At 42.8% G+C, this 13,659-nt stretch overlaps 1 protein-coding gene across 1 annotated transcript in view; it reads left to right on the plus strand.

Moving 5' to 3' along the window:
• Positions 1 to 13,659, plus strand: part of LOC147724585 (fibrocystin-L-like) — a 505,554-nt gene that overhangs the window by 108,934 nt on the left and 382,961 nt on the right. Inside the window, exons 20-22 of the mRNA XM_086918064.1 lie at positions 3,007 to 3,120; positions 7,899 to 8,048; positions 10,204 to 10,328. Coding sequence (XP_086774190.1) covers positions 3,007 to 3,120; positions 7,899 to 8,048; positions 10,204 to 10,328 — 389 coding nt within the window. The remainder of the gene's footprint in view (positions 1 to 3,006; positions 3,121 to 7,898; positions 8,049 to 10,203; positions 10,329 to 13,659) is intronic.

The following is a 13,659-nucleotide window of genomic DNA, read 5'->3' on the forward strand; positions in this document are numbered from 1 at the left end:
CCCCTACGCTATCCAACTCTTTCCCTACTGTTGCACTCTCTGGAGTTGGAATAGTATGTTTTACCCTTACGCTATCCAACGCTTTCCCTACTGTTGCAGTCTCTGGAGTGGAATAGTAATTTTTACCCCTACGCTATCCAACGCTTTCCCTACTGTTGCACTCTCTGGAGTGGGACAAGTAATTTTTACCCCTATGCTATCCAACGCTTTCCGTACTGTTGCACTCTTTGGAGTTGGAATAGTAATTCTTACCCCTACGCTATCCAACTCTTTCCCTACTGTTGCACTCTCTGGAGTTGGAATAGTATGTTTTACCCTTACGCTATCCAACGCTTTCCCTACTGTTGCAGTCCCTGGAGTGGAATAGTAATTTTTACCCCTACGCTATCCAATGCGTTCCCTACTGTTGCACTCTCTGGAGTTGGAAAAGTAATTTTTACCGCTACGCTATCCAACCCTTTCTCTACTGTTGCACTCTCTGGAGTTGGAATAGTAATTTTTACCCCTAGGCTATCCAACGCTTTCCCTACTGTTGCACTCTCTGAAGTGGGAATAGTAATTTTTACCCCTACGCCATCTAACGCTTTCCCTACTTTTGTACTCTTTGGAGTGGGAATAGTAATTTTTACCCCTACTCTATCCAACGCTTTCCCTATATTTGCTCTCTCTGGAATGGGAATAGTAATTTTTACCCCTATGATATCCAACACTTTCCCTACTGTTGCACTCTCTGGAATGGGAATAGTAATTTTTACCCCTACGCAATCAACACTTTCCCTGCTTTTGCACTGTTTGGAGTGGAAATAGTAATTTTTATCCTTACACTATTCAACATTCTCCTTACTTTTTAAAATGTGTATTACATTTGTATGTAATTTTTATTTATAATATTATTTTATGTGTATAGATTTATTTGTAATTTATAATATTTTTAATTATTTATAAGTTAATAAAATAATTATTAAAAGGTATTCAGTAAGTATATAATATGTATTATATGTATATGTTTAATGTATGTAGTATACAATTATGTATATTAATGAAACATTTTAAATATCATAACATATTTATAACTATGTTTATTACATTTATAAGTATTATTTAACATATTTAGATATATTTTTTAATTAAAAAAAACAACATTTTTTAAATACGATATTTTTGACATCGATATATTTTTTTCTCAATATTTTTGTACTTACCTTGTTGGAGATAGGATGTCAATATTGCTGACATCGATGTTTTTGTTGCGATATTTTTGTATGTCGATATTTTGTATATCGACATTTTGTCAGACATTCGTTTGTGATACCCGATGAGCTCTGGAAATAGTTTTTTAACCATTATAGAACTGTGCCCCTTTCTTGTCCCTAGCCCCTCCCTCTTCCTGTACCTCTCCAGGACTATTTCTTGGGGGATATTTTTACTCAGCAACAACTTTTCCTCTCCTGCAATCACTGGCTAGATGAGAGCCCCCACATGTGCTGCAGACATGCCTTAATTTGCATTCACCCTTCACAAGCTTCCAGCATGCACTGTTATGGCTCTTCCCATCGCTCTCCCTGCTGTTAGGGTTTGCTGTTGCTGCTTTGCTGATACCCTTTTTACTTTCCCTTGCTCCTATAGTACTGAAAAAAGGGCTCTTCCATGCCCAACCCTTTGTGGGCTTCAACCATACGAGTAGGGAAGCCTGCCACATCCTGGTAATACAAGTCTATAATGGGCCATTTATGCATTCTTCCCTAAAGCGATAGGATGAAGCATCACCTTGATATGTATGCTGCATTTCATACACAAGAGGTAGAGTGCTGCGGTTCACTGGGGAATCTTTTCTTTCACCACACAAGCTAGTGTTCTAAACGCATGCAGCCAGTAATCTATGGACCCTTGAATTCTAGGCTTATGCCTCTCCTGCCATCCTCTTTCTTGTCCTTTGCCACGAAATCCAGATCCACCTGCCTAACTTCTAATAGGGAAGAGAAGTCAATGAATTCCTTCCACCATATTCTTTCCTTCACAAATCGGGAGACCAGACTAGCCAGCCCTGTCTCACGTGTGATTATAGTAGGGTTGCCCGGGAATAGCATGATGTATTATCTAGCTGGTTTGCTGGTGGCTGCACCCTCTGCTCAGCCATCTCCCCAAGACTTTGTAGTATCTGCCTCACCTGCGCGAACTGCCTTGGACTCGGTTGCTTAGATATCTGTAGGTTTCTAGCCTGCCACTTCCCAGCTGGCATTTTCTTCAGTTCCCTGCTCTGGGTGCTCTGCTGCTTTTTTGGTGAATGGGTATCCCACCTTAGATGCCTGCTGCTGCAATGTTGGCCTGTGCTTGCCCTAATATTCCCTGAGTTGGTCATTGGCCAGAATAGTAGTCCAGCATAGGCCACACATATGAGGGAAATTATGGTGGAGCTGCAGCATACATCGAAAGAGGAAAATGCCTCTGAGGATTGTTTCTGTGCAGGGAGGTGCCCCTTCCTGGACAAAACAATCCTGCCTGTAATGCAGGTACCCTTGCACCATGGAGCAAAGGCTCCTGTGTTGGCACACAGCTGCTCTGTTTGCGCCAGCACAGAGAGAGAGCAGGAATGCACCATCTTTTAATAGATATGGTGCATTCCTGCTCTCCCTACTTGACACAGCTCAGCACAGCAAGTTGTCATTCTGCCTTGTGTTCCACGAAATCTTAGTAAATCTGGGCCCTGGTTTAAATGATTACTATATTTGACACTATTTCCTTAAAATAACACAGCCTCAACCATCTATTCAGTGATGAGTCTTAAACAGTTCTTGCATGTAGTAACATTAGAGAGGTGGCTTACTCTTCTCCAGCAATACTGGTCTCTCAGAGGCCCTAGACTGATAGATGTTTTCTAATGTATAAGTAAGTATGATTATATTTATCATTGGTTATTCCCTGATACTTTTCTCTTGGTTCAAATTGAGACAATGTGTTGCATACATGTTTTATGTCATTCTCTTACAATTCTTATAAATATTTTAGGTTCAAGCTGCAATCGCAGGGATGGTCAGTTCTATATGCCCAGACTCGATTGTGAAGGTCACAGAAAACTTTGCAGTGAAGTGCTTTAGAGACTATGAAACAGCAACGTTTGGGGTATGTGACCCATTTGTGTGTTTAGTAATGGAGAAATATAATTTTAAATATTCTATAAGCATATCTCTTTTATACGTTTTAATTTCACTTCATCCTGGCAGTATTTGCATGCATAATTGTCTATATTTATACATTTATTAACGAGTATGTATAGCATATGTCTTCGAAATAAGCTCTAATGTTTGCTTTATAATTCACTAGAGAAATACAAATAAGTAGTAGAGAGAATAAACTAAAACATGGGGAACTACTAGGCAAGCAGTATGAGGATTCATTCAGATAAAGCTTGTAAGGGAGGGCTCCGAAATTCAAAGACTGGATTACTGATTTAATATATTGTCATGACCAATGATGCCAAACTACTGCCCACGGCTTCATGTCCTAAAGCTATATAGGGCACTTTGAAATGCTACCTATTATCTCATCCAGATAAAAATAGGTGATCGGAGACATGATGCTAGTACTGCTCAAAATATGAAAGAATGATAAATGTAAGGTGCTGTTCGGGACGGCTACTTCGCTAAAAGAGATTGGATTAATGAATAAGTTATGACTGGATTTTGCTCTGATGACCTGTTATAAAATTCTGTCCCTATTTGTATGTTGGAATCTGCCGAGGAGAAATCTCTCAGAGGTGCGGACATAATGTACTTGTCTCTGTACTGTACCTCTTTTATTCCAGGTTCACGACTGTAATGATCTATCATGTATTGTGCAGCACAACTCTGTAAAAGATGCACTTGTACCAAGAGAATGCGTCTGCCATGATTGTATACTTTGTGCTTGATGTTACTTATTAAAACTCAATAAATACTACTGCTCCACTACCACAACTTCTGCAACTACTCCTCCCTGTCCCACAAATACTACTACTACTTGTTCAATTGTTAGTTCCATTACAGCTGCTACTACTACTTGTAATACTACTACTGTTTCTCTGACCACGACTACTACAACTGCTACTTCTATTGCTACTGCTACTACTGCATAGACTACTGCTATTACTACTAATTATGCTACTGCTCCTCCTTGTGCTACAACTACTACTGCATCTACTGCTAGTAATATTACTGCTACCACTACTACTTTTACTACTGCTACTCGTCTCAACCTGAGGACGACAGTGAGTGCAGAACAAGTGCCCCCGTCACCAAAACAGTCTTGACAGAGCTGCGATGTATGCTTCACAACTGCAGATCTGCAGTAAAACACAAACTTGAAATCTCCGACACCATCACCCTTCACAAACTTGACATGCTCTTCCTCACAGAGACCTGGTTCAAAGATACCTCCCACTCTATGTTTGATCTCCTATTACCCACAGGTTATTCCATATTTAGGAATGACAGAGCTGAAAACACGGGGGGAGGTGTTGCAGTCATCTTCAGAAACGCCCTCCAACTTAAGGCGTCTCCTAGCAGCTCCTCCCACACCTTTGAATGCCTTTCTCTTGAGCTTCAATTGCAGCACCATTCACCGCTCAGATTCCATATCATTTACCGCCCGCCTCGTAGTAGTAGCTCTTCGTTTATAGAAGATCTCAAAGACTTCATCAGCGACCAATACTCTCAAAGTGACAATCAGACCATCGTGGGTGACTTCAATCTCCACTGGGGCGCACCGCAAGACTCCTCTGCGAACTCACTGGCCACCTTCCTCTCGGCAAATGATCTTATCCAACACTGCACTGAACCAACCCACTCTAAGGGCGCAATCCTGGACCTTGTTATTTCTAAAGCAGGCATGCTTTCTACTACTACCCCTATTCATGTAGATTGGTCTGACCACCACCTCATCCCATTCTCTCTACAACTTTCACACTCTATAACTCTTGGCCAACCCAAAAGGGCCATCTCCTGGTTCCGTGATGCCAAAAACATTGATGTCGGTCCCCTCTGTGAATCAGCTTTGCTTTCACTTCCAAGGCTAGACCCGAACATAGCTGTTGACGATCTCACCTCCCAATGCCTCACAGTTCTTGCAGCTGAAATTAATAACGTTGCTCCACTCAAAAGCAAAAGGATAAGGCCCACTGCCTCAGCACCTTGGTTCAACAAATCCCTTTATGAGGAAAGGAAGCAGCTAAGATTCCTGGAGAAGCAATGGAGGCAATTGCCTTCCACTGACAATTTAGCCTTGCTTCGCACAGCAAGATCCAAATACCACAAGCACATCTTCCTTGAGAAAGCGACGCACTTCAAAACCCTCCTTGATTCCGCCAAAAATAGACCCAAAAAACTATTCGATCTCATCAAGACTCCGAGCTGCTCTCCCCCAACTTCCAAGGTGGAGGATTCTACAAAGAGAGCAGCGGATTTCGCTACTTTCTTCGATGGAAAGGTGAAATCACTTGTGGATCAGGTTGCTCATCCTACACCTCCAGAGGAGCGCAAATCCTTAGCCATTTGGCAGAGTTTTGACCCCATATCTGAAGATGCCCTTCTCAAGTGCATACGCGAAACAAAGCCCTCCAACCATTCTCTTGACCCTATCCCCAGTGCCATTGCCTTGGACTTCTATACACATTCCCTCTCCTATTGGACCACTCTGATCAACCTCTCCCTCTGGCAAGGCTCCCTTCCTGTCCCCTTCAAAACTGGGCAGGTCACCCCTCTGCTGAAAAAGCCCACTGCTGATGCGAATGACCTCAACAACTTCCGCCCCATTACTAACCTTCCCTTTCTTGCAAAGATCACGGAAAGATGTGTAGCCAAACAACTCTCTCGTCATATCAAGGACAATGATCTTCTTGACAATTGTCAGTCCGGCTTCATCCAAAACTGCAGCACTGAAACAGCCCTACTGCAAGTGGTTGATGATGCGCTGAGGATACTCGACTCAGGGGGGTCCTGTCTGCTAATTCTCCTTGACCTCTCCGCAGCCTTCGACACTGTTAATCACAACACCCTCCTCAATATTCTTCAACAGAGAATGGGCATGGAGGGCACTGTGCTTAAATGGTTTGCATCCTTCCTCTCTGACAGATCTCAAATGATCAAAATAGCGAACAGTCTTTCTTCTCCTGTGGCGGTGGGTCAAGGTGTTCCCCAAGGCTCTATACTTGCACCCACACTGTTCAATCTCTACTTAGAACCACTGGGAAACCTCCTAAGCAAATCAGGGATTCACTATCATCTCTATGCAGATGACACTCAACTCTACCTCAAGGTTGCCTCCACTCATGATCTCTCCATCCTAAGATCTACTCTTGACTCCATTCAAAACTGGATGTCATCTCATCAATTGATTCTGAATCCCTCCAAAACTGAATTCCTCCTCTTCTCCTCCTCACTCTCTCCTCCCCCGGTTCAATCATGGATGGATCAGATGAATCTACTAAACAACAAACCCATCATTGTCGACAGCGCAAAATCTCTTGGTGTCATTCTAGACAAAAAACTCAATCTAACTCCCCACATCAATTCTATTGCAAAATCTGCTCGCTACCAACTGCGCCTTCTTTGGGGAATCCGTCGCTTCTTCCCGGAGCAGGACCTTATAACCCTGGTGCAAGCGCTGGTCCTCTCCAGACTAGACTACTGCAATTCTCTTCTTACTGGCCTCCCCAAATCTCACCTGTCCCCACTTAAGTCTGTCTTCCATTCAGCAGCTCGTTTCATCTATGGGGCCAAAAGAAGCGATCACATCACACCGATGTTATCCACCCTCCGCTGGCTTCCCTTCGAGGCTAGAGCTATCTACAAGACCGCTTGTATCACTCACAAAGCCTTGCACTCCTCCTCTCCCCGCTACCTGGCGAATAAACTGAAACTCTCTGGAGGCTCTAGACCTTCACGCAATGCCGAGAATCTACTGCTTGAACCTCCCACTTTCAAGAAGGAAAGAACAATGGCCCAATCCTTTTCAGGCAACGCAGTGAGAATCTGGAACTCGTTTCCGCCTGAGCTCCGGACCACCACCTCCTCCCAGGCCTTCAAAAGGGACCTCAAAGTTCTCCTCCTCCAGAGACACCTCCAATAGTAATTCACGTCCTCTTGCTATTTGGAGGAAGGCTTCCCACTACTGATATTTACTACTTTCCATGACCATGGGAGTGCCTTCCCAGTGTTCTCCTGTGATGGGAGTGTCTGCCTTTTTGCAGTATTCTCCATGTACTTGTGTTCGGTGCCCTTTTGTAACATGCACACAACACTTTGCCCTTGTAACACACGGTTGCTACCTCTCACATGTTTTTACCTCTGATACTTGCACAAGTGCCACCTTGCCTACGTAACGCCTGTTCTTGTGCCGAGCACTTATTGCAGTATTATACCTCAAATTATACTCTGTTTTCTCTTTTAACTGCACACTTGTCACTTTTCCTCTTGTGCACTTTTGACTACCTCATGTATTTTTGGTTGTTCATCATTTTTTACTACCTCAAGTATTTTGTTTGCTCACAATTGTCACTATTACCTTTACTACCTCATGTATTTTTGGTTGCTCACAATGTTTACTACCTCAAGTATTTTGTTTGCTCACAATTGTCATTATTACCCTTACTACCTCATGTATTTTTGGTTGCTCACAATTTTTACTACCTCATGTTTTTTTGTTTGCTCACAATTGTCACTATTACCTTATGTAAGTAACGTATGTTTTAGCAATCTGCTCTTTTGTAATGTTTCTCATTATGTTTCATTTCTGTTCCGAATGTGAAGCGCTCTGACGCCTTCGGGTAAAGTCCGCGCTATATAAAAATGCATAAATAAATAAATAAAAAACGCAAGAAGGTGCACTATTTGCAATGTAATGTAATGCCTCGACTACCCTTGCAGGGAGGTGGCGCCAGAGGACAGAGGACCACTGAAATTGAAGCATTTTGCGGTCGCTATACCCTGAAGAATCCCAACGTGCTGTTTACCGCTGAGGATCTTAGGCCAGGAGGACAGCCCTACGGTCCCCTCTCATTGACTTCTACTAACAAGGTGCGTGTACCGAACTGCAGGTTGAGTAACACATTCCTTTGTGTCAGAAGTACACTTCTTTATGATAATATTCACACCCATTTTGTTAATACACCTTTGGAGTATGCTTTGGATTTGGTTTGCAGGATGTTTTCACCAGATTACCTACAGTGCACCTTAGTTCATACGGTATATTTTATGCCTTTTTCACTTCCAACTTTTCAGAACGTATGTTGTATCTGCCTGCTCTTAATCAGACTTTCTTCTGCTCCAGAAACGCATGCGGCATCATTTCACACTATGACATATTACGGAAGTGATGTAACATGAGGGTACTGGCATCTCTGGCCATTCTGGAAACTTGAAGTAGATATGCAATGCCGTCCTGGCGTTTGTTGTCTTTTTCAATGAACATTAAAGACTAAAGAAAAAAGCTGGAAAAACAATAACTAATTTCTGAGGTGCAATATCCTTACCCCATGTGTCTGGTTTATTTGATTTGAGATTAGGTGGTCAGGAAAATAGTAAAAGTGAAACTTTTGACTGTGTAGGTCATGCATACATTTCAGGTATTAAGCACAGGTAACATCTACACATGCGTAATGGAGTTTTGTGACTTCCAAATGGAGGTAAGTTTTTGTTTTTTCATTTTTCTGCCCTTTGCCTTTTCTGCCCTTTTCTGCTTATTTTCTGCCCTCTGTTTTGCCATATTCTTATATTTTCTTCACTCTTCCTGCCATTTCCTTCACCTGCAGCCCAGCCCCCTACGCACCCCACAGGACCTACATAATGAAGGCTGCAGCCCGACCCCATTGAGCAGGTCCTTGTGCCAACAAGGTTAAGAATGTTGCGGTCCTAAGTGAGGTCCGGAGTCCCAATATCCGATGCAGGAGGGGTCCACAATAGGAATCCGATTTCTGCGGGCGAATTCAGCCACAAGCAGAACGGACCCCCATTGAGGACCCGCTACTCTGAATAGTCCTGGGCATTGACCCCGCAGAAATCGGATTCCTATTGTGGACCCCTCCTGCATCGGATATTGGGACTCCGGACCTCACTTAGGACCGCGACATTCTTAACCTTGTTGTTATGCCGATCTCCTTGGAGTTTGTGTAAATCCATTCCCGGCATTGTAACGGTGGAAATCAACCCGGCATTAATTTTATAGCCGATTCAATTCTCTCATGAATCTGACGAGCTCGCTCAGCCATTCAGACTAGGCAAAGGATCAATAGTCCTGAAGATGAACTCTAAATAAGTTGTAGTTCGAAACGTCGTCAACAGCATACACAAATGTCAATAACGCATTGATATTTTTTATGTGCATATGTGTATTTTTTGATTAGTCTGTGTATAATTTATGCCAATCAGACTACCTCTTGTTTTGCCTACAATTTATGTTGTATGTCTTTCTTTGTGGAGTGTGTTTAGTCGGGCACCGTCTGGTGTCCCATTTATATTTTTTTAGATTTTGATACAATCAACTATTTAATTAAATAAAACGGTCCGGCTGGACGTTAATATAGAACTATTTAGTCTATATTCATTGAATCTATTTTGTTTGTTTAGGGACCACTGTCTCTGTTAAAAAGCCTAAGATAACAAAGGCATAAGACAAGATAACTCTATCTCAGTCAACTTTTGTAACACAAGTTCAATCGATATATATTTTATTAATGTCTTTTTGATATGCCAACTTGCTTGCACGTGTTACTATAATATAACAATAAAGAAATGTTTGAATAAATATATAATTAATTTTTTAAAAAGCAGGCAGAAGACATTTAACCCCTCCCCTGCTGATGACGGAACCGCTCTGTCATTAGCTACGGTTGGGCTGTGCTGATGACGGAGCGGTTCCGTCATGGCCCGGCCGCCGTGCCTGCACGGCCGTTGTATTGAGCGGGGCGGGTCATGACGGAACCGCTCCGTCACCAGCACAGCTCAACCGTGGCTGGTGACGGAGCGGTTCTGTCACCAGCATGCGGCCGCCGCGCGGCCGCCCCGCCCCGTTAGCACTGCGGCGGAATAGCCGCCGCAGCGAAAGGGTTAAAGGTTCAGTTGGTGATATGATCTGAGTGATATCAAACTCCTAAATAAATGCAGAAGCCTATAGATGAACAGTGCAAAAATCTCATTTTCATGTACTATTCTCTCATTTTGTTTTGGTGCACAGCTGTGTTTGGCTTACAGAGGCTTCCTGAATCAGCAGATTGGTTTGTTCTTCCAGTATCAAGATACGAGTTCCACAGTTAAGAACGTGACAGATTACTTTCTGTATAATTTTCACCAAGATGATAGGTAAAATATGACCCAGTCACCTTTTGCGTTTCAGTATGAGATGTTTGTACTGTACATTGTTTAGTTATGCACCTAAACAAATTTGGTTTCAGAATCAGATTTATACCTGTTTGTAGAACAAAAATCAATTTGAAACCAATACCATCACAGTACATCACCTGCCAAAATAGCCTGGTGTTGAGCTTTAACTTAAAGAGTGAAACTGACTATAAGAGATGCTCTTCTAATAAAAAATATCTATGATGCTTCTGACATGTTTGGTGTGGTGCTATCACGAGCAATAATCAGCTTATTGATTGCATGGCACAAGAAAAAGAGCTAAGAACAGACTCCGAACAAAGATCATCCAGGTATTTACCTATTGTTGACACACATACCTCAAGTTGGTGATTGAATTGCATCACATTGAGACAGGGAGCCACGAACATTAATGATTATTAGAACATTGGAATGTTGGGAGCTCCATTGAAAACAATGGAGTGCTCTGGGCTTATCATGACTGGTATAAGCCCGGAGCTCCAGCATTCCAATGTTTCTTTGTTCACAGCTCTGACTGTGAACAAAGGCTTCAGGGAACCTGAGGGGATTCCAATCCCCTCACGCTCCCAAAAGGCTTTGTTTGTTTTGTTAGAACATTCTGTCCTCTAGTGACAGAATGTTCTAATAGCCTTATAGCCCTTCGTAGATGGGCTATACCGCTATTAAAGTCCCTCTCCCTTGTTAAAGGCCCTCGCCTTCGGCTCGGGGCCTTTAACGCTGGAGAGGGCCTTTAATAGCCGGTATAGCCCTCTACGGCGGGCTATAAGGCTATAATCAAAGTAATCTCTTTTTAGATTCACTTGCAGATTAACAAGATACCGTTTTAGGAGGTATGTCTGACAAGCAATAGAGGGATACAATCAAGAGTTAATACATACCTGAGCCTTTAGATGACAGCTTCTGTAGGAAAAATGGTCATATTATCATATACTAAATATGATCTCAAGTCCATTTCCATTTCACTTTAAAGAGTCATGAACATGATCACTCAAAACCTCAGAGGTGTTTTTAACAGGCAGAAGCTGCTGTGTGAATGTGAAAATAAAGTACTTGAAATAACTCTAAACAGTTTTCAAACCCCCAACACAAATCGTATCTGTTGCACTAGGCGAATATCTTTCTCTGGGTCAAAATAAAGTCAATATTCAGAGTGATTACTTTTACATTGCGATTAGCAATGCGCCATAATACTTGGTACTCAGAGGAGTTACGTACCCACAAACAACAGTGTAGCAACAAAGAGAGGCATTGGCGGAAAGACTATGCAGAAGAAGCCAAAACCAAGTACAAAGAATCAGTGGCTAAATATAAAATCTTAATTAGTGAGGCAAAGAAAAAGTACTATTGTGAGACAATTGAATCAGCAAAAAACTCTAACAAAGCATTATACGAAACCACCAAACAGCTAGCTGGATATTCTCCCAACCTGACACCTCCCCCCTCCTAATCACTCTGCGACGATCTGTCTAACTTTTTCTTTAGTAAAGTTGAGGACATCTGTCGGGACTTCGCAAATAACGCCAACATCTCCTTGAAACCACCTATCTCCTACTCTGGTCCTACCTTCTTGCAGTTCACAGATGTCTCCTGCCCCCAGGTTCGGAACATCATATCCTCTATCAAATCGGGCTCTGCTCTAGACCCATGTCCCCTGAAAGTTTTGCTCCCGATCATAGAAGTGGTTCTCCCGGCTATGACTGCAATCTGTAATGCTATGTTTAGTACAGGCGTTTACCCAGAGACTTTAAAAAAGACCCTTATAAAACCCCTCCTCAAAAAACCGAACCTCGGTAAGGAAGAACTAAAAAGTTATCGTCCAATTGCTAGTCTCCCACTCTTGGCAAAAATATTTGAAAAAGTTATGAATCTCCAACTATCAACCTTTATCGAGGAACATAAGCTACTGGATGAATCTCAGTTCGGCTTCCGCCAATACCATGGAACAGAGACTGCCCTGGTTAAAGCGGCGGACGACATCAGATCCATCCGGGATGTTGGAGGAACAGCAGTCCTGATTCTGCTGGACCTATCTGCGGCCTTCGACACGGTCGACCATGCTACTTTGGTCGATCGTGTCGAAAGCATGGGTATCCTACATAACGCCAAGAAACTTCTTGCTTCTTTTCTGGCGGACAGGTCCCAGGTGGTCACTATTGGATCCTTTCAATCCTCCCCCCTTTCACTGCCATGTGGAGTTCCTCAAGGCTCATCCCTTAGTCCGACACTATTTAACATTTATGTGTCGGACCTTGCCAAAGTCATTCGGGCACATGGGATGAGCCTTACATCCTACGCAGATGACACCCAGCTGGTCCTTGCCGTCAGGAATGATGGGCATAAAATTGCCAACAATTTTAATCAGGGCATGCTGGCAATAGGGAATTGGATGGCCTCCAACTGCCTGAAATTAAACTCCGACAAATCGGAAGTGGTCATTTTCGGCAACTTGACCCCGGAATGGTCCTCCCTCTGGTGGCCGTTATCTATGGGCCAGCCTCCGGCTCCGATTAGTAAGGTGAGGAATCTGGGAGTCATGTTTGACAATCGCCTCAATTTCCTACCTCACGCAAACCAGATCTCCTCTTCGGCCTTCCACAAATTACGGCTCATAAAAAAAATCTTGCCATTTCTACCCGAGAATGCCGGAAAAACCCTGCTGAGTTCCCTGGTTTTTTCTACATTAGACTACTGTAATTCTCTGTTTTTAGGTGCCCAAGAAAGAGTGTTACAAAAAATACAAATTATTCAAAATGCAGCCGCCAGGCTCCTTGGACGTATCCCTAAACACCAATCTGCGTCAGAAACTATAAGACAGTTGCACTGGCTGCCTGTAAGAAATAGAATCAAGTTCAAGTCCCTCTGCTTAGTGTATAAGGCTCTACACAATTCGGACCTGCTTTTTTTACTCAAAATCTCATTCCCTACAGTCCCTCCAGAACACTACGCTCATCCAGTTCACATGAATTGGTGGTACCCCGTACCAAATCTGTCTCATGGGGAGCCAGAAGATTCCTTGTAGCCGCACCTAAACTCTGGAACACCTTGCCATACTCGATCAAAACGAGTACCTCACTCTGGTCTTTTCGCAAGCAACTCAAGACCTGGCTTTTTAATCAATAAACTCTAGCTCCCCTTGTTGGTTAAACACTGCAGAGATTCTTAGCACCGAGATGCCCAAGGGCCTTCGTTCGCGCTCTATAAATGTTTTAATAAATAAAATAAATAAATAAATACTTATGGGGCTACGTTATGACCAAGTAACAGGAAGTTGCTACTCAACTAAGGTGTTATC

Source organism: Lissotriton vulgaris, chromosome 4_1, assembly GCF_964263255.1.
Source record: "Lissotriton vulgaris chromosome 4_1, aLisVul1.2, whole genome shotgun sequence".
Classification (NCBI taxonomy): Eukaryota; Metazoa; Chordata; class Amphibia; order Caudata; family Salamandridae; genus Lissotriton; species Lissotriton vulgaris.